This window comes from Hypanus sabinus, chromosome 4 (genome assembly GCF_030144855.1).
Source record: "Hypanus sabinus isolate sHypSab1 chromosome 4, sHypSab1.hap1, whole genome shotgun sequence".
Taxonomy (NCBI): Eukaryota; Metazoa; Chordata; class Chondrichthyes; order Myliobatiformes; family Dasyatidae; genus Hypanus; species Hypanus sabinus.
In genome coordinates, this window is record NC_082709.1 from 143,860,062 (window position 1) to 143,881,318 (window position 21,257).

General features: G+C 37.9%; 2 protein-coding genes across 4 annotated transcripts in view; one reads left to right on the plus strand and one right to left on the minus strand.

Annotated features, from left to right (window-relative positions):
- The window catches only part of atp6ap2 (ATPase H+ transporting accessory protein 2), a 46,108-nt gene extending 44,962 nt beyond the window's left edge, over nt 1-1,146 (plus strand). The window contains exon 9 of the mRNA XM_059968254.1: nt 20-1,146. Within this exon, the coding sequence (XP_059824237.1) occupies nt 20-214 (195 nt within the window). The 3' untranslated portion in view covers nt 215-1,146. The remainder of the gene's footprint in view (nt 1-19) is intronic.
- A 141-nt stretch (nt 1,147-1,287) lies between these two features.
- The window catches only part of LOC132393247 (uncharacterized protein CXorf38-like), a 38,246-nt gene continuing 18,276 nt past the window's right edge, over nt 1,288-21,257 (minus strand). Inside the window, exons 4-7 of one of the 3 annotated variants that reach the window (XM_059968256.1) lie at nt 20,677-20,826; nt 19,569-19,745; nt 19,141-19,310; nt 1,288-2,353 (exon numbers count right to left, since the gene is read on the minus strand). In XM_059968256.1, coding sequence (XP_059824239.1) covers nt 19,182-19,310; nt 19,569-19,745; nt 20,677-20,826 — 456 coding nt within the window. In that variant the 3' untranslated portion in view covers nt 1,288-2,353; nt 19,141-19,181. The other 2 variants (XM_059968257.1, XM_059968258.1) reach the window with 2 other exon arrangements.

Consider the following 21,257-nt stretch of genomic DNA (forward strand, 5'->3'; position numbering starts at 1 on the left):
TTATTTTTTTTTTTTGTAGAGCAACCCAGGCAGTCCCTATGGTTTGGCTTACAAGTATAACTATAACTATGCTGTTGTGTTCAATATTGTCCTCTGGTTGATGATAGCCCTTGCTTTATCTGTGATCATCATTGCCTATAACCTGTGGAACATGGATCCTGGTTATGACAGTATTATCTATAGAATGACGAGTCAACGAATTAAAATGGAATAAGTTACTTCAAAATCAAAAAAGTCAGTGAAAATGTAAATTTCTAAAATTCTAGGAAAAAAACTGAAAACCAATATAATTGGAATGTGTTCTTTCTTGAAGAGTTCATTGAGTAATACATACAATAGTTTGTTAAAATATCTTTTTGTTATATGGTGGCTATTTTCTGCAGCTCTGATGAAATTAGATGGTCATTAATGATCTTGATAGTTTTTCCATTGTGATGGTAGGAAGAAGGGCATACAGGTTGGAAGTAAAATCATGGAGGATTAGATTTTGAATGCTTTGACTGAACCTGGATTACTGCAGATTATAGTGGAAGTTGATTATACCTGATGTTCCGTGTAACCAAAATAAAACATGTTGCAAAGAATTTCAGCTAAATGTATTAGGAACACGAAAATTTAGCATACAAAACTTGATTTAAAAATCAGCCTATAACTTGTATGATTCTGCACTTTTATGATTTTATCACAATTTAGTCAGTACTTAACCATTTAATGAGCTAGTTAAATTTTACCTTTACAGTTAATGTTACTCTGCTCAAATACAGATTCTACAGTTGTGAGCCAAGAGATAAACTTGTTCTTCAGTTCTAATAGATAAAAGTATTTGATTTTCATTGTTTTTGTCTTTGTAAATGGCCTTTGCATTTGATTTTCAGTTTGATTTGTTTTGTCATTTTCACTGTTTCATTGTAATGGATGGATTTGCAAGTTTTAGCCACAAATGCACTGCAAGACTTCACTTTCATAGTTCGTGAATGTGGTATGATGTAAATGATTGTATTCTTGAATGGTCTATTATTTTTGTGGTCTGTGATCATTGCAGCATTTTGTATTCCACTAATTCAAAGCTACATAATGTAAAAGTGATTAATTCTGCTATTTATGAATGTCTGTTACATAATGTTAATAAAGAAATTTCTGTGTGAACTTACTAGCTTAAACCATCTATTATATAATCTAGTTTATACAAGTTTCTAGGTTAACAAATTTCACTTTTTATTGTATAGAAATTGTTGGTGCACCATAATCTGGTTATTTTAGTCAAAGCTATACATGGACAGCTATAATGAAAAACTTACAGCATCGCAGGCATATTATCATATAAGCAGTAATCACCAGAAAAATAAATTTTTACAAGAAAACACAGCAAAAAAGTCATAGTGCTACTCAACTGTAGCAGTGCTGTTTTTGCTAGTAAGTTTGAGTGTTTTCTGACAAACTTAATCTCTTAAGGAAAGTGTGCCATCATCACTTATTGCATTCGTGCTGGACCAGGACATGCCTTCCACTATATCAACACCCAGGAATTTGAAGCTGCTGATTCTCTACATTGCTGATTTCACCCCCCCCCCCTCCAAAATAAGACTGCTTGACATTCTTCCCCTTCCTAATGTCAAAAAATGTCTTTAGTTTTGTTGAAGTCGAGCAAGAAGTTTTTTTTTCCAACCAGGTGACCTAGTTTGTACCTGTGATTTGTCCAACAGTGGTGTCACCTGCAAATTTAAAATGGCATTGGAGCTGTGCTTAACCACACAGTCATGCATATAGGAAACAGAATAGGGGTTAAGTATGCATCCTTGGGCATACCTGCGTTGATGGTCAGTGAGATGTCATTAGCAAGCTTCAATGAGGTCTACTAATCAAAATCAAATGTCCCATTGCAGATAGAGGTACAGAAATCTAGGTCTGAAGCTTGAAAGATTGATTGTGCTGAATGACAAATTGTAGATGATGAACCTGACATACAAGTTTCTGTTGGCCAGATGATGCAAACAAGTGAAAAGCCAGAGAAATCACATCAGCTGTTGATGTGGAGCAGCTCCAGGTCATCTCTAAAGCAGGAGTTGATTCATGCCATAATCAACCTCTTAAGAATGTAATTACAGTTGATATGTCACCAGACAGTCCTCATTGAGGCAGGCTCTTCTTGGATGCAGACACGTCTTTTTGAAGCAGGGCGTAGAAGTGATAAGTTGAATGTGTCCATAAATATTCTAGCCAGTTGGTCCATGTGGATCTGTAGCATTTGGCCAGGTACACTGTATGGACCAGACCTTGTGGATTCATCCTCTTGCATATGTGTGAGATCACAGGGTCTTCTGGAGACAGTGGGGCTTGTGTATGTCCAATAGTTCTATCAAAATATGCATAAAAGCATAAGCTCATAATTAATCCCACATTTATTCTACAGAACAGTTCAATAACTTTGACTCTTTTGCTTTCTGTCCAATCTAACCTTGAATGTCCTTTAACATTTTGTGAATCCCCATAATTGATGAATTTCTTTTGATCAAGTATCTAATCCCCCCTAGGCTACACCAACCAAAAATATTAAATCTACCTTGTTCCCATTCCTTCAATCCTGTACTTCCATAGGTGCTTTAGGCAGGATAAAGGTGGATGAAAGATAAGTTGAAGAATTACATTATTAAGGGGAATGTCAAAATGGTTGACAAAAATGAAATTACTGAAGGATCATCCAGTGAGGTTTTATGGGTGGAGCTGAGAAATTAAGAAGGGGATGGTCACATTGTTGTGACTGTTCTATAGGTATCCAAATAATCAACAGAAATTATTCTTGCTTGTTGCTGCCAGGGTCCAGGATGTCACAGAATGATAACGAAACATTCTCAAGGGGGAGGTTGAGCAGGCAGTTGTTTTGTATGTTAGCATAAATAACAGAAAAAGGGATGAGATCCTGTGGTGTGAATAGGAAGCCTGGGAATAAGGTTCTGCTTTTTAACTTAAGGGTCTTAATCCCTCAATTACTTCCATTGCCACATTCTAAAAAAGGTTAAGAATAGGAGGATAAGTTAAATGAATATGTGGCTGAAAAATTGTGTGGGCTGCAAGGATTCAGGTTTTTTGGACCATTGGGATCTACTTCTGGGGCTAATACCTGCACTGGATGGAGACCAATATTCTCGCAGGCAGAGCTGATAATGCTTCTAGGATGTGTTTAAACTGGATTAGCAGGGAGTGGGATCACAAACATCAGAGAAGCAAGGGAAATCCTGGAAAGTGATGCAGAAATCAGACAAGAGACTGACCAAGAGTAAGATAAATCCATTAGATTAATTTGCATTTATTTCATTGCAAGAGGTCTGACAGGTAAGGCAAATCAACATATATGGCTTGGATAGCTATGTGGGCAGAGAGAGAGGGGAGAAACATGTTTAAGGTGAAGTTACAGTAAGATTATCTAGTGAGGCTTTACAAGTGGAAATGAAGGAGGATGATCACATTGGTGGGATTAAAATAAATATGATTGGAGATTGTGCAGGATTTAAGAATAATAGGGTTTTTTTTACATGTTATAAATTGAGATACACATTGCTTTACATTATCCGTGACCTGGGTTCAATTCCCGCTGCTACCTGTAAGGAGTTTGTGCATCTCCTCCTGGTGCTCCGGTTTTCTCACACAGTCCAAAGATGTACCAATTCGTAGGTTAATTGGTCACATGAGGGCCTATTATGCACTGTACCTCAATAAATAAATGAAATTTAAAAAAACAAAATAGGCAGTATACTGGACAATGTAGAAAGTTATCAAAAATTATGGGGGGGGTCTTCAGCAGTTAAGTAAGTGGGCTGAAGAATGGCAAATGGAATTTAATTCAGATATGCGCAAGATGTTGCATTTTGGAAAATCAAGGGTAGGACTTTAGCAAGGCCCTGGGGAGTAATGTCGAACAGAAGGGCTTTGGAGTACAAGTACTGTACATGGTTCAATGTAAGTTTAGTCACCTGTAGAGAGAGTGGTCTGATAGAATCGTACAGTACAGCAACAGGCCTTTTGGTCCACAATGTTCATGCTAACCATCAGAAGCCAATCTACACTAACCCCAGTCATTTCGCCTTTGTGAATAGCGCATTAACCTTCAGAAGTCAGGGTATTGATGACAAAAGCTGAGTGGATATGGTGCAGCTGTAGAGGATACTGGTAAGGCAGTATAGTAGACAATGAGTAAAGTTATCAAAATTTGATCAGATGAGTAAATGGGGGTGAAGAATGGCAGATGGAGTTTAATTCAGATAAGTGCAAGGTGACACATTCAAAACAATTGATAACATCTCTTGCAGTGATAGTAAATCTCTTGCATTTCCATCCCACAACTCAATCATTCTTCAGTACTGTTATTGTAATGGTTCCCATTTAATCTGAGTTCCTTTAACACACATACAATACTCATTTTTCTGATATCAACTCACTCATTGTTTTTCTATCTTTGCTAAATACTGAATTGTCTTTATTTTTCATTTGTTTCTACAAATATTTTCAATTAGCCCTAGTTGATGGACCCTAGTTCCCTTACAATTTGTCTTCTCTGTTTCAGTAAAGTTGATCCTAATGATCATCCTTTGCTGTTTCAGATCTTGTCCCAAATACTGTGTTTTGAGCATTCCCACAGTTCAGCGGGGTTGTTATACCTCCTCACAGAGGTTTTGCAAAGGTTCTTACATTTTATTTTTGCCACTGTATGCCCTGTCAGAATACAGAATGGTGCCTTTTTCAAGTGTTAAATTGTGAAAGATGTGGCCTCCCTATTTAAGCTGATAGACTAATTAGGACCAACTGGTATGAAGAATTCATGGATTTAAAAGTTTGACTACTCAATCAATTCCCTTTGACAATCCACAGCTAAACGTCACATATCCTTTTGTTTCTCCTCATCTTGTTTCTTGGATTTGTTTTCACTGATTTAATCTCTCCCACCAAACTGCTCCCCGTGTTCTCCACTTGGATCCTATCTTCACTGAAACTGCAAACTGTTCCACCTGTTGAAATGTCATCATGTCTTTGATATCAATTACCCTTCTCAAAAAAAATTACAATCCTTAGCCCCTCAAATTTTGCATTCTTCAAAATCCCTTTTGTCTCTTAATCAAGCTGTTGCTTCCCAAAACGTGCTTACTTTTCCAGAAGTTTCAGTTCCTCTTGTCAGTTAGGTATAGATGTCAAATCATCAAATATCCTATTAGACAATAACTAAATTGTATCCTGAGAAAACAACAAGGATAATCTAAATCAATGCATCTTTCAGACTGCTTGAATCCTTTAATAGCATTGACCTCCATACCAGCTACTAAATAATCAGCCACACAGAGCTGTAAGAAAATTGCCCACAAGTCGACAGTGGTCCCTTTGGTATCTCCCAAGCATATCTTTGGAATCTTCCTATTTCTATTCTTCATATCAGGGCAATAAAAACCATGTCCTCCTTGTCAGATAATCTGTGACTGACATTGAGCACTGGATAAACAAAAGCTTTACCCAATGTTGGGATGACAACAATTTGCCAACTCTTTCCAATCACAAGATCATTTCCCCTACTTAGTTCATTCCTCTTCCTGGCATCTGAACATGAACAGAACTGCTGGCTACCTCATTGTTTCAGCTGACCCGAAGAGAAGATGAGGATTGACCAGCTCTGTCATCATCAAGACCATGTATTTACAGAACAGAAAAATAGAAAAACTAAAAAAAATGATACCAGTCCAATGAGCCAAATGACCACTTCCTCGTGTTATTCTAAGATTCTTTGAACTGCAAGGACAGGGAACTGTAATTACATATAATGGGACAGTTAGAGGTTTCTATAACTATCTCAATATTTCATGATGAAATCCACTTTTTCTTTATTTCCAGGTGTTATTTTTTAAAAACAACAGTCCAAAATTCTGTGGTGTGATTTTAAAATTCCTAGATTGATACTCCAACCACTACAGGCCTATAATCCTTATCTGGTCCTTTGTTGAAAACACAATTGGGAGGGATATTGTAAAGTGTCACTCAGCTTTCCTGAAATCCAAGCTTATATGGCAAAGTCTATTTTGTGCTTATAAGGTTGATAAATAAGAATGGGACACTTTGACGTGTCAAGAGATTCAGCCTTTTTAAAAACCTGTTAACATTAATAATGCTACCTTCACTCAGTTCTTTAGTCAAGATTCAGTAACCTGCACTAACAAAAAGTGAGGAAGAGATTAATAAGAACATTAACTTTGCTGTAAATGTTTGAAAGGTGAGGATCTAGCCAACTCACTTTAATATGATCAATTACGTAGAAGACAAGTGTAGCTGAAATGCAAGAATTAGTAGGAATAAATAACCATGAACCATGAAATATAGGAGCTGAAATGGCCATTTGGCCCATTGAGTCTGCTCCGTCATTTTATCTTAGTTGGTTTATTATCTCTCTCAACTCCATTCTCCTGCCTTATCCCTGTAAACTTTGATTCCCATACTAATCAGGAACCTATCTACCTGTGCTTTAAATATATATCCAATTTCCCTCGGGATCAATAAAGTACATCTGTCTGTCTGTCTGTCAATAATTTGCCTCCACAACCAAACCTGGCAATAAATTCCACTGGTTCATTATCCTTTGACTAAAGAAATTCCTTCTCATCTCTGATCTAAAGGGATGTCCTTCTGTTCTGAGGATCTGCCTTCTGGTCCTAGATTCTCCCACTAAAGGAAACATCCTCTCCACATCCACTCTATCTAGGCCTTTCAATACTCGATAGGTTTCAAATGATAGAGATCCCCTCCACATTCTTCTAAACTCCAGTGAGTACATGTATAGAGCAATCAAATACTCCACAAACGGTTAATCCTTTCATTCTGGGATCATTCTCATGAACCTCTTCTAGACCCTCTCCAATGCCAGAATATTCTTTCTTAGATATGGAGCCCAAAATTGCTTACAATATTCCAAATGCAGTTGAACCAATGCCTTATAAAGTCTCAGAATTATATCCTTGCTTTTATATTCTAGTCCTCTCGAAATGAATACAAACATTGCATCTGCCATCCTTACCACTGACTCAATCTGCAAGTTACCTTTAGACCTGCTAAGTTCCTCTAACATTTTGTATGTGAACCTTTGGAGAACCCTGCATGAGGATTCCCAAGACACTTTACACCTCTGATTTCTGTAGTTCAAGTTTAATTGTCATTCAACCATACACATGAATACAGCCAAATGAAACAACATTCCACCAGGGCCAAGGTACAAAACACCCACAGTCACACACACTTAGCAAGTGTAGTTACAATAACAGCAAAACAGTCATAAAGTTTGACGTGAATTTATTATCAAAGTACATATATGTCACAATATACAACCCTGAGATTCATTTTCTTGCACAGTAAATCAGTCTTCACTGTGAAAGACACACTCGCAGTGTGCCAGATGTTGAAGGGTGTGAGGGAAGAGAAGGGAGTGCAGTTACTATTATAAAGGAGAAAGTGCTCAAAAAGTTGAAAGACCTCAGAGTACATAAGTCACCTGGAACAGATGAACTGCACTCGAGGGGTAGTGTTAGAGACTGTGGAGGCATTTAGTAATGACCTTTCAAAAAATCATTGGTCTCTGGCATTGGAGCCAGAGCACTGGAAAATTACAGATGTCACTCCACTCTTTAAGAAAGGAAGAAGGCAGCAGAAAGGAAATTATCGATCAGTTTGCCTGACCTCAGTAGTTGGGAAGATGTTGGGAGTCAATTGTTAAGGATGAGGTTACGGAGTATTTGGTGACACAGTACAAGATAGTACAAAGTCAGCATGGTTTCCTTAAAGGAATATCTTGCCTGACAAGCCTGTAGGAATTCTTTGAGGAGATTACAAGTAGGATAGATAAAGGGGATGTAGTGGATGTTGTATATTTGGACTTTCAGAAGGCCTTTGACAAGATGCCACACATGAGGCCACTTAGCAAGTTAAGTGCCCATGGTATTACAAGAAAGTTACTGGCATGGTTAGAGCATTGGTAGATTGGTAGGAGGCAGCAAGTGGGAATAAAAGGATCCTTTTCTGTTTGGCTACCAGTGGTGTTTCTCAAGGGTCGGTGTTGGGACCACTTCTTTTTATGCTGTACATTAATGATTCAGATGATGGTATAGATGGCTTTGTTGCCAAGTTTGCAGATTATATGAAGATTGGAGGGGCAGGTAGTGTTGAGGAAACAGCTAGGCTGCAGAAGGGCAGATTAGGAGAATGGGCAAGAGAGTGGATAATGAAATAAAATGTTGGAAAATGCACGGTAATGCACTTTGGTAGTAGAAGTAAATGTGCAGACTATTTTCTAAACAAGGAGAAAATCCAAAAATCTGAGATGCAAAGGGATCTTGTGCAGAACACCCTAAAGGTTAACTTACAGGTAGAGTCGATGATTACCAAATCTTTGCAAACTTCTGAGAAAGTAGAGATACCGCTGTGCTTTCGTCGTAATGGCACTTGCACGCTGGATCCAGGACAGATCCTCCAAAATGATAACACCGAGGAATTTAAAGTTGCTGACCCTCCCTACCTCTGATCCTCCAATGAGGTCTGGCTCATGCACTTCCAGTTTCCTGAAGTCAATAATCATCTCTTTGATGACATTGAATGAGATGTTGTTAGTGTGGCATCACTCAGCCAGCTTTTCAATCTGTCTCCTATGCTGATTTGTCACCACCTTTGATTTGGCCAATGGCAATGGTGCATTCAGCAAAATGGCATTGGAGCTGTGCTTAGCCTCAGTCATTAGCAAGTTGAACAACAGACTAAGCACACAGCCTGTGGTGCACCTGGAGACTGTGGAAGATATGTTGTTGCCAATCCAAACTGACTGGGGTCTGCAAGTGAGGAAATCAAGCATCCAATTGCACAATGAAGTATTAAGGCTTAGGACTTGAAGCTTATTAGTTTTGAGGGGATTATAGCATTGAATGTTCAGCTGTAATCAATGAAGAACATCCAGATGTTTGCATCTTCACTGTCCAAATGTTCCAATGGTTGAGTGAAGAACCAGTGAAATGGCATCTGCTGTTGAGCTGTTGTAACGGCAGGCAAATTAGAGGGGACCTAACTCACTTCTCAGGCAACAATTGATATGTTTGTTTCATCACCTATCTTTCAAAGCACTTCATCACCGTGGATGTTAAGTACTACTGGATGATAGTCATTGAGACAGAGTACCACATTCTTCCAAGGCACCAATATAATTGAAGCTTGCTTGAAGCAGGCGAGTATCTCAGACTGCTAAGCATGAAGTTAAAGATATAGATAAACACTCCAGCCAATTGATCAGGCACAGGTCTTCAGTAGTTGGCCAGGTAACCTGTCTGGGCTGAATGCTTTCCGTGGTTCACCCTCCTGAAGAATGGCTCTCATATCAGCCTCAAAGACTGTGCTAACATACCTTTGTCTGCTTAAAGGTGCCATATTTGCATGCTTGAGAGTTAAATCTGGCAAGTCGTACAGAAGATTGTGAAATCACTAGTTCATTAAGACCGTTCTTAAAGGGAAATTACAGACTGCAGATTGCAGTAATAATATATTAGAAATAGATAGATAGATAAATAAATAAATATAGTCTTTGTCGGCAGCCTGCAACACATCAGTGGTTCACCAGCACCATACTGACCAATCACAACAAAATAATATAGCCCACGTGCCTGAGTGGAATGGCCTGTGTATTAATGGTACACGGGATGTTACCCTGGAGCCATGTTTCTACGAAAACAATCACACAACAATTCCTCATCACATGCCAGTACAGCCATAGATGAACATAATTCAGCTCATCTTTCACTGAGCAAACACTGGAGAACAGCATCAATGGGAGAAGCCAGCACCCAACCCAGCAACAACTCTAGTGCACCCACCCTACCTCTGCACTCTCCCACATCACCTCAACCACCTCCTCCGAGCGGCTGTAGCAGGTGATGCTGCGGCATGAGGGCCTTGTCCGCACAATAACCAAGGCCTCGCATTACCTCTGCTGTTGGTCTTGCCAATCAACCAATGAACTGGACTTGCAGTATTCTACATTACCAATGCCTGACATGGTGCTGCGATCACAAGAAAACTGTCAAGGACAATCACTTGCACAATTTGTTAGACTGCCTCTGATGTCCTCTTCCCTAGGTGGCTGTAGCAAGCAATGACCCACTTACCAAGTCTTCCCAACTTGCTAGTGGGGAAAGACTTGCAATATTTGGTGTTCTTAATATCCAACAGTGTCTTGCAATCATAAAAAAAGACTTAAGAGATGAATAATTACACCACTAGCTGGACCTGCAAAGGTCACTGTGATTGAACATGCCACCATCTTACTAGAAATATATACATTACCAGAAATATTTTCTCACCATTAAGAAAATAATCTATGCCTTTAGTCCTTCTACCAAAGTGTATAACCACACACTTCCCTACACCGTATTCCAACTGCCACTTCTTTGCCCATTCTCCGAATTTCTTTAAGTCCTTCTGCAACCTCCCTGCTTCTTTAACACTACCTGCCCCTCCAGCTATCTATGTATCATCCACAAACCCGGCCACAAAGCCAACAATTCTGTCATTCAAATCATTAACATATAACATAAAAAGTAATCCCAACACTGACTCCGACAGCACACCACTAATCACTGGTAGCCAACCAGAAAGGCTTTATTCCCACTCTTTGCCTCCTTTCAGTCTGCCAATCTTCTCTCCATGCTAGTATCTTTCCTGTAATACCATCTTGTTTAGCAGCCTCAAGTGCGCCACCTTCTCAAACTCCAAGTAAACAACATCCACTGACTCTCCTTTGTCTGTCCTGCCTGTTATTTCCTCAAAGGATTCCAACAGATTTGTTGAGCAACATTTCCCCTCAAGGAAACCATACTGACTATGGCCTGTTTTACATGTGCCTACAAGTACCCTGAAACCTCATCAATGATGGGACTCCAACATCTTACCAACCACTGAAGTCAAACTATATGGCCTATAATTTCCTGACTCCCACACCCACAACCAAATCTTCCAAACACCTTGTAACATCTAATAAAAAAATGCACAAGTACCAAATATTAAGATAATCAGTGTCAGATCAAGTGCTGTACATACCATAAGCTATCACCAGAGGGCAACAAATTACTTACTTTCCAAAAGTGCAATGAAAGTGCCCTTGTTCACTGGTGATGAAGGAATTAGATTTAATATCACTAGCATATGTACTGAAATTGGCTGTTTTTCAGCAGCAGTACAATAATTCACAATAATAGCAAAATCTTTGAATTACAGCGAGTGTGTATATATATATATATATATATATATATATATAATAAATAGTGCAAACAAAAGAACTGAGGTGGTGTTCATGTGTTCAAAGTCCATTTAGAAATCAGATGACAGAAGGGAAGAAACTGTTCCTGAATCATTAAGTGTGTGCCTTCAGGCTCCTGTCCCTCCTTCCTAATGGTCGCAATGAGAAGAAGACCTGTCCTGAAGTCCTGGCTGACAGGGGCCCTTAACGATGGATGACGCCTTTATGAGGCATCACTCCTTGATGATGTCCAAGATGCTATGGAGCATTTGATGCCTTTGCCTTTGATGGAACTGACTGAGTTCACAACTTTTACTGCTTCTTTTGACCCCAGCTCCACCCCCACACCAGATGGTGATGCAGCTAGTCAGAATGCTCTCCACAGTACATCAGTAGAAATATGTGAGTATCTTTGGTGACATAACAAATTTCCTCAAACTTCTAATGAAATATAACCACTGTTATGCTTTCTTTTCAGCTACATGAATATTTTAGGCCCAGGAGAGATCCTCAGAAATGTTAACATCCAGCAGCTTGAAACTGCTCACTCTTCCCACTTCTTAAGTCCATCTTAAGTCCACAATCAGTTCTTTGGTCTTAGCAATGGTTAAGACCAAGTGCAAGGTTGTTGCTAAAACACCACTCAACCAACAGATATATTTCACTCCTAAACACCTTCTTAACACCACCTGAAATTCAGCAAACAATAGTTGTGTTTTCAGCAACTTTATACATGCCATTTGAGCTGTGCCAACCACACAGAGAAAGTAGAACAGCAGGCTAAGCACACATCCTTGAAGTGCACCAGTGTTGATTGTCAGTGAGGAGGAGATGTAATTTCCAATCCGCACAAACTGTGGTCTTCTGGTGAGGAAATTGAGGATCCAGTTGCAGATGGAGGTACAAAAGCCCAGGTTTTGTAGCTTTCCAATCAGAACTGTAGGAATGATTGTGTTAAAAGCTGGCTTTGCAGTCAAAGAGCAGAACTTTGCAAAGTAACAGATTTTCTGTACATGGAGAAAAGTCCATAAAAGGATGCACTCATCCTTTTATTGCCAATCGTTCTCCTGTGAAATGAAGCAAATGTAATCATTATGGATGTGATGAGGACATATCCAAAGACTCTAGTAACATCTCTTCTGGACTTCTAATTTTGAGATAATGAGGGCGAGAAGTCATTAACAGGTCAAACCCACATAAAAGCAAAACAGACAGATGACACAAGGTGTAAACATCCTTATGTTATAAACATGCTTTGAAAATGCAAAAAACATCAGTAAGGTAAATGAACATGCAAATGGCTGTTACTAAATTTTATTTTACCCCAGGCATGGAACTGATGTAAATTTACAAGAAATACAGCTGTCTAAGTATGAAACAAGAAAAAAAACGTATAGGGAAGAATAACAGGCTGATGAATATAAAGGAAAGTAATAGAAGTGTAAGATGTTTAACCATAAATTGAAAGGAAATCCTATTAAAATAAGTTAAATGATCTGTAAACAGTATCACTAATAAAATAAAGGAGCTAGAGGCAATCATGTACTGAGAGGAACCAGACTACAATGTGGCTACAGAAATTTAGAAATGGGCACATTGAATATTGGCAAGGCATAGCACACATTGAAAAATAAAACTTCAACTACCTAGATTTTAATTGGACTAATGAAGTAGCTGCTTTAATCATTTTCAGGATGTGGGTATAGCTGGCAAGGGGAGTATTTACTGCTCATGCCCAATTGTTCTTGAGAAGGTGATTGAGAAAAGCTATTGCCTTCGTGAAGGATTACCACAGTGCTACTCAGGAAGGACCAAAATGAACAATGACAGCTGTGGTGAGAAAGAAGAGAATCTACACTCATGAGGTTCTCATGAACTCCCTACACCTCTCAGTGTAGCTGAAAGCTTGGCATTGTTGTTGTGTAGCTTGGGAGAAAATTGCAGTATGTTTTGTAGATGGTGTACACCGCAGGCACTGTCATTGACCATGGAAGAACTAAACACCTAGGCAGATTAATGGAGGGTCTGTTAAAGGAGCTGCTTCATCCCAGAAGATGATCAGATGTTGATGAGATGATGGACTGGCCTGAACTGACCAAGAACACAATTTTTTGATACCTCATCCAAATCTATAGTCGTGCTAGAGTTTGTGAACCCTGTAGAATTCCTCTCATTCTGCATAAATCTGACCTAAAATGAGATCAGCGGTTCACACAAGTCCTAAAACTAGATAAAGAGACTCTATTAAATAAATAACACAAAAAGCTTTGTACTTTTTCGTTTATTTATTCAGAAAAGTGATCAAATATTACATGTATTTGTTGGGAAAAGTATGTGAACCTTTGTTTTCAGTAACTGTTGTGACCCCCTTGTACAGCAATAACTTCAACCAAACATTTCTGGTTACTGTTAAATCAGTCCTGCAGATTGGCTTGGAGGAATTTTAGGTCAAAACTCCTTCAACTCTGGGATGTTAGTGGGCTGTCTTGCATGAATTGCTTGCTTCAGGTCCTTCCACAATATTTCTATAGGATTAAGATCAGGACTTTGACTTGGCCATTTCGAAGCACAAATTTTCTTCTTTTTAAACCATTCTGTTGTTGATTTACTCTTGTCTTTCAGATCATTGCCCTGTTGCATTATCCAACTTCTATTAAGCTTCAGGTGATGGACTGCTACCCTGACGTTCTGCTGTAAAATGTCTCGATACAATTTTGAATTCATTGTTCCCTCAACACTTGCAAGCTGTTCATGCCCTGAGGCAGCAAAGCAGCCTCAGACCATGATGTTCCTTCCACCATGCTTCACAGTTAAAATGAGATTTTGGTGTTGGTGTGCAGTGCTCTATTTCCTCCAAACATAGCATGCATTTCTGCCCAAAACTTCAATTTCTGTCTCATCTGTCCACAGAACATTGTCCCAGAAGCATTGTAGGACATCCTGGTGGTCATTTGCAAACTTGAGATGTCTTTTAGGAGTGCAGTGGCTTCCTCCATGGTGTCTTCCAAGAACACCATTCTTGTTCAGTGTTTTTCTTATAGTGGACACATGAACAGAGACTTTAGCAAGTTTAGAGATTTCTACAGGTCTTTTGCTGTTAACTTTGTGTTCTTTTTCATTTCTTTTAGATTGCACGTTGTGCTCTTGGTGTGATCTTTGCAGGATGCCCACTCCTAGGGAAAGTAGCAACAGTACTGAATTTCCTCCATTTGTAGAGCATTTCTCCTACTGTGGACTGAGGGACACTCAGGTCTGTAGAAATGCTTTTGTAGCCTTTTCCAAGTTTACGCATCTCACAGTTCTTCTTCTAAGGCCCTCTGAAAGTTGTTTCGATTGCACATTAACAAATCTTTGAGAACAGCAGGCTCTGTCAGTAACCTGAATTTGTGTGTCTGTTTTATAGGACAGGTCACCTTTACAACCCACACCTCCAAACTTATCTCATTGATTGGAACACCTGAATCCAAATAGCTTTTGTAGAAGGCATTACCCTAGAGGTTCAAATACATATAATATTGGATCATTTTTCTCAATAAATAAACAAACAAGTATAATATCTTTTGTTTTATTTATTTAACTGGGTTCTCTTTATCTAGTTTTAGGACTTACATGAAGATTTAATCACATTTTAGGTTACATTTATGCAGAGATAGAGAAAATTCTACAGTATTCACAAACTTTCTAGCAGCACTAAGTTATGTGGCCAAATATCACTGGGCTTAAGTCAGGACTATATACAGTATACTCAAAGCAAAACTTGCTTAACTTCAAAGCAACACACACAAAATGCTGGAGGAACTCAGCAGGCTAGGCAGCAGCTATGGAAAAGAGTAAACAATCAACTTTTCGGGCTGAGACCCTTCATCAGGACTGAAAAGGAAGAGGAAAGGAGTCAAGACTTTCCAGAGTCAGAGTCAGCTGGTTCAGTAATCAGCTTATTATATTCTTGGCACCCAATGCCTGAATATTTGAAAAGCTAAGTGTACTAAAACTCCCAATTCACATACATTGTCATTAGCATTTCTGGGATACTCATAATGTTCACTTCTCACACAATGAACTTGACAGTTAACTACAAAAATATATTTAATCTTAATCCTAATCATTTTGCCTTTCTCCATCTGCTCTCTTTGGTTTCTGCTGTAATCTGCACATATGCTTGCACTTGAATATTTCAGTTTACAGTGGTGAACAATAATCATTTTGCTGTCATTCTCACTGGAAAATCCAGGTCAATATATAATAAAGCAGGACATCTATTTTTAGTCCTTTAATATTGTCAGCAGGCATTCAGCTGTAATATTTCTACACTCCTTAGAAAAGACATAAATGTAAGTATTTTTTTTTAAAAATCAGCATCTTCAAAATGATGTTCAACCTTAATGTTTTGTAATGCTTTAGAATCTTCTGGTTAAGTTGGTGCCAGTGAACAACGGTTCCTCAGGCAACATCTTCCAGATAGTCAAAGATTTCAGTTTTTCTACGTCTTCTACTCATTCCTTTTGTCTTGGTTTTCTTTTTGAAGCTGTTGGAGCCTATGATTTACAATCTGTAGTTCAATCGAGTGAGCTAGCAGTTTACTGTCCCTGAGAAAACTCTAGGAGAGAAATGCGAACATGAGCTACCACAAGGAAATGCTTGGAGACAAGAAGAGGAGCCATGATCAACTACATTTCTTACCAATTAAAGCACTGAGGAAGATTGAAACATCAAGGCAAATATGGAGGAGAGCAAGCGGTTCTCTGAAAGGCCCACTCGAAAGTGCTGGTTTGAGTTGCTGCCCTGGGACTGGTATGTTCATGGCTCCACTAGGTTCTCAGGAATGAACCAGGCCAAGTGAAACTCAGACTAGTTGGGAATCATCAAGAAACCAGCAATCATATCATAAGATTCAAAGTAACTACAATTAATAGATCACTCCCATGAAAAAAAGAGTCAACTAAAGAAGCCCCAATTTCAATAGGGCAAGAACAAATCTAGCCCTGGTAAATTGGAACCAAAGATAAAATGCAGATATTTCATGTTCAGTCTATATATTCCCTTGGGGAAGAAAGGTAGGGAAATGAAACCCAGAGCTCTCTGAATTAAACAGAGAATAAAAGCAAAGAGCATGACAATGATTTCCAGGGCTGTCAGCAAACATACTCTATGGGCATGAAGGCAGGAAAAATGCAAAGAGAAGAGGTGGGCCATTCAGAAGCAAACCTACAAATTTATTCACAAAGACAGATGTATGTTTTACAGTCCAATTGAGAATTTTACACCAGTCTTAACCAAGAAATAAGATACTGTTGGGGTCTCAAAAAGGAAGTATAGTTAAGATTCAGAATAGGCTAAAAGTTGATGAGGAGGTACTAGAAAGATCAGCCTCATGTAGTGGCTAAATTAACTGGTTTGTATGGGATGTATCCAAGGTTGCTGAGGGCCAAGCACAAGAAGTGAAGTGCAGAAACCATAGCCATAATCTTCCCAACACCTGTAGATTTAAGTGTTAAATGAGGACAGGAAAATCTCAAATATTACATTTTCATCGAAAGGATGAAGGAATAAATATCGTAATTACTGGCTGAATAACATGAATGAGCAAGTAACTGCAAAATATTGTTTCTCATACTGGATAGAAGTGCAAAGTGAAATTCCCAATGGTAAGAAAAAATTTATCAAAATGATTCTAGGCAAAAGTTTAATTAAATGGATAGGGTGAAAAATCTGGGATTTTTCTCCATGAAATGGAGGAGAGTGCAAGGAGATCTGATAGAGGTATTTACAATTATGAAGGATACGTACAGAACAGACAGGAAGATGGAATAAAAACTAGGGGACAAAGAATAACAATATTTGGAAGGGACCAAAAGTGAAATGATGACAATAACAAATGGTTTTGTGAAATGTCATGAGTAATCCTGGAAGAAAATTCAATTAGCATTCACACAGATAAGTACCTGAAACCAAAAAAAATACAGAGGTTAGGGAGCATGATTAGTTGAAATACTCTTACACAGAACCAGTATGGACTTGACAGAACAAATGACCTCTTCCTGGACTGTAACTGTTCTCTGATTCTATAGCATAGGTTTGTTAAGATTACCAGTTGCACCAAGTGTACACTTAGCTGGTGGTTTTATATGTACCAATGGCAGAAATAAAAGTAAATCCAATCTTTGGACCAAAAGAACGTCATATGTTTTATTAGTCTGCATAATTCCTTTTCTAACTTTCAATCATAAACCTTTTAGTAATTCACAAGCTCTCTATTTCACTATATTGATTGTTCACGTAACAATTCATATTATCTAATATCAAGATAATAACTGTCATCTAACCACCATGTGTTTTATACTTATGCATTTTACAGATCACGTTTCCTGTCGATAATTAAAATTCCCTTTTTTCCCTTCCCCTGGTTTTCTTCCTTTTTTCCCTTCCCCTGGTTTTCTTCCTTTTTTCAGTACAATTCTAGTTAGTGCCACTCTGATAAACAGTTGATATCAAAGTATCTTTTCCATGCATAGATGATGCCTGACAGTTAGTGCTTATACCATTTTCTCTTTCTGTACTGAGAATATACAAACTACAGTAGAGTGTCAAGCTTTAGAGGACACTCGATCACTAAATGACAGGGTGAACAAGATACATGATGTTGGTTCAGGAAACTCAAGGTCATATTGAGTCTCATAAGCTGCCACTAAATCAATGTAATGGTCTTTGACTTTAAAGTTACTTCATAATAGAAATCTTACAAGCATATTATTAACTTTTAGGCCATTCGTTCTGTAAAAGAGAAATTCTTTTTATTTCCTGAGCAAACTTTTCAAGAGGATCTTCACAATTTTTATTGTAAAACCATTAAATGAACAACCATTGTCAAGAAGAGTATCTCCCAATGTATTATAATACATTATAATAGTTACGGTGTCCTTTTCTCATTGTTGCTGATTTTAATAAATTTACTTGTCAGATAATTGATTTCAGTCAGCACTGACTACACTGTTGACAAATAAGCTGTGCTGGATTAAGTCATGCTCACAGTCATAATTTTTAAAAAGTAACTGTAGAGAAAAGAAACCTTTCATCAAAAGAGGGAAAAAATTATCAGGCACACAATGGAAAAGAGTCAAAAAGCCTTCTTCAAAATCACATCATCCCTATTGATTCATGTGACTGCCTTTCCCAGAGCCAGTTGAAATGAAGAACACTCAGGATGATATTGAGAACCTCATGTTCATGCATTGGGAGCATGAAGGAGCCCTGTACAAACAACAGAAGGAAACCATTTCCTGCCACCCAGTCAAAGACTCCTGCCCCTTTTGTGAAAGAGTCTACAATTCTCAATTTGGCATTTCAGCCACCCAAGAGCCCCCAAAATCAAATGTGCTCAATCCTGACAGACTGCGTAAGAAAACAAAGAATGTTATCATTTAAATTCAAAACATCAAGCATTCTAATTGTCAGAAATTACACTAACAGGCCTGACAATCATAAACCTATCTCAATTGATTATTATTTTTACGTAGTTGCTACAGCTGTTGGGAAGAAATCCCTCATTAGTTTAGTGAGTAAATAATATCCATAAGTTTGTGAATTTTGGAAACATAATTTTAGTTCCGTATGCAGATAAGGTCATCGTAACGTGAGTGAAAGGTACATTAGAAAATACATACTTGTGGTGGATTCTGTAAAAGAGAGTAAACAACTGCTGTTAAGGCCTGCATAACAACATAGATAATTACACATCCTGAGTTTATATTTGAGAATGTAGATATCTGTATATTCTGATATGTATTAAATTTAACTGAACTGCAAAAGTATTAAGGAAATTAGCATGGTGTCTTTACCATTGTTACCTTTTTTATGTCGTGTCTTCACTCCCTATCATCTTGAATCTTCACAAATCCTTGCCATTATTCAATCTCTTCTCAAGAATGAATAACTGCTGCAGCTCTTTATGTAGCTCACTTTCAAGCTCTTTATTTTGTTTCAAAAATTCCTTGAATCTATTCAAACTGTTCAAGTGCTTTAAAAGAACAAACCAATTGTACAATCAGACACACTGACATACAGTAATGAGAGAGGAAAATGTAAATTATTAATTTTATTTTTGAAACTAATGTAATTTTCCAAAAAATGAAATAGATCTGCAAAATGAAAAATAAATAAAAATAATATTTCTGGTAATAGCATTATTGTGAACATATAAAAGGTCTGTACAAATGTAAACAAAATTATCTCTGGTAACAACAAATATTTTAAAATTGTAAATGCATAATTCTACCTGCTGTAAAGGCTCTTGCTCCTCTAGTGCAAAGTTCAGCTCCTCTGCCCATTCTTTAATCAAGTTCAATTCAATATTACAAATCTCTCCAACACCAATCTCTTCATCTGTAAACCTCACTGTAGCATCCACTGCATCAGTCACTGTCATTTTAACTTTCCAGTCAGATGATGTGACCTATTAGCCCAACAAGAGAATAAATTATACACAATACTTTCTTCAAACGGATGTCAGGCAATGACCATCTCCACCACGAGAAAAAATCTGAACACCTCCACTTGACAAAGAATGTCAATAAAATTGCCCAATCTCCCACCAACATCATGCTGAGATCACACCTGACCAGAAATTTAGCTGGACCAGTAACATGATTAGGCCTCCAAAAACTGAGTATACTGCAACATCTTGCATCCCTTTACAGTCCAATATTCAAGTCAGAAGTACAATGAATGGATATCCACCACTTAACGAGATAGCTGCAGCTGTAGTAACACAAGAAACCTAAATATATCCAGAACAAAACAGACCATTTAATTTATACCTTTCCATCACCTTAAGCACCTTCACACTCCACCATTGTTACACATGGCTGCAAGATGCACCATCTGCAAAATGCACTACAGATATGTGCTTAGGTTACTCCCACAGAATCTTTAAATTAATATTATTTCCTAATAATTTCCTGGGGATCTTATTGAAACGTATAAAATTCTAAAGGGATTGGACAGGCTAGATGCAGGAAGATTGTTTCTGATGTTGGGGAAGTCCAGAACGAGGGGTCACAGTTTAAGGATAAAGGGGAAGCCTTTTAGGACCGAGATAAGGAAAAACTTCTTCATACAGAGAGTGGTGAATCTATGGAATTCTCTGCCACAGGAAACAGTTGAGGCCGGTTCATTGGCTATATTTAAGAAGAAGTTAGATTTGGCCCTTGTGGCTAAAGGGATCAGGGGATATGGAGAGAAAGCAGGTACAGGGTTCTGAGTTGGATGATCAGCCATGATCATACTGAATGGCGATGCAGGCTCAAAGGGCCAAATGGCATACTCCTGCACCTATTTTCTATGTTTCTATTAGAATTCCAGAAAGAAACTCATATTGTAGTTACCTCATGTATCATTTTGTTTGCTGCTGTTGCTTCAGGGATGCTTTCAAATTCCTTTAGAAGTATAAGGATCTTCCGTTTATAGTTTTCAAACCATTCTGCCGAAACACTCATTTCTATGGAATGCATCAGGTCATTACGGCATTTAATCACCTGAACATGAACGTCAGAAAAATATATTGGTATACATGTAATCAACATCTGATGCATCATACTTCTCTAAACAATGTGCCTCTCTATCCATGATACTGCCAATGAAGAAAGAGAAAGGAATCAATTATTGAGTCAATTTACTTGAAGTCAAAATTGGAAGGAGCAAGACTTACGATTTAAAATAAAGAATATAATAAAAAATTCAATGACCTATTTTTAGTCATTCAAATTTAGTCATCCAGTGCTATCCTAATACACCAATGAATGGGTTGTAATTTGTGATCTTAATTACTTTGTATCAATTATCTTTGATATCTAGGTTTTAGGTTCAGGCATAAGGCTCATCAGTGCAACTAAAATGAAAAACGACAAGAGGATAACATTGATTTTTAAATATAAAGCCACACAACACATTAATTATTATTATTTCT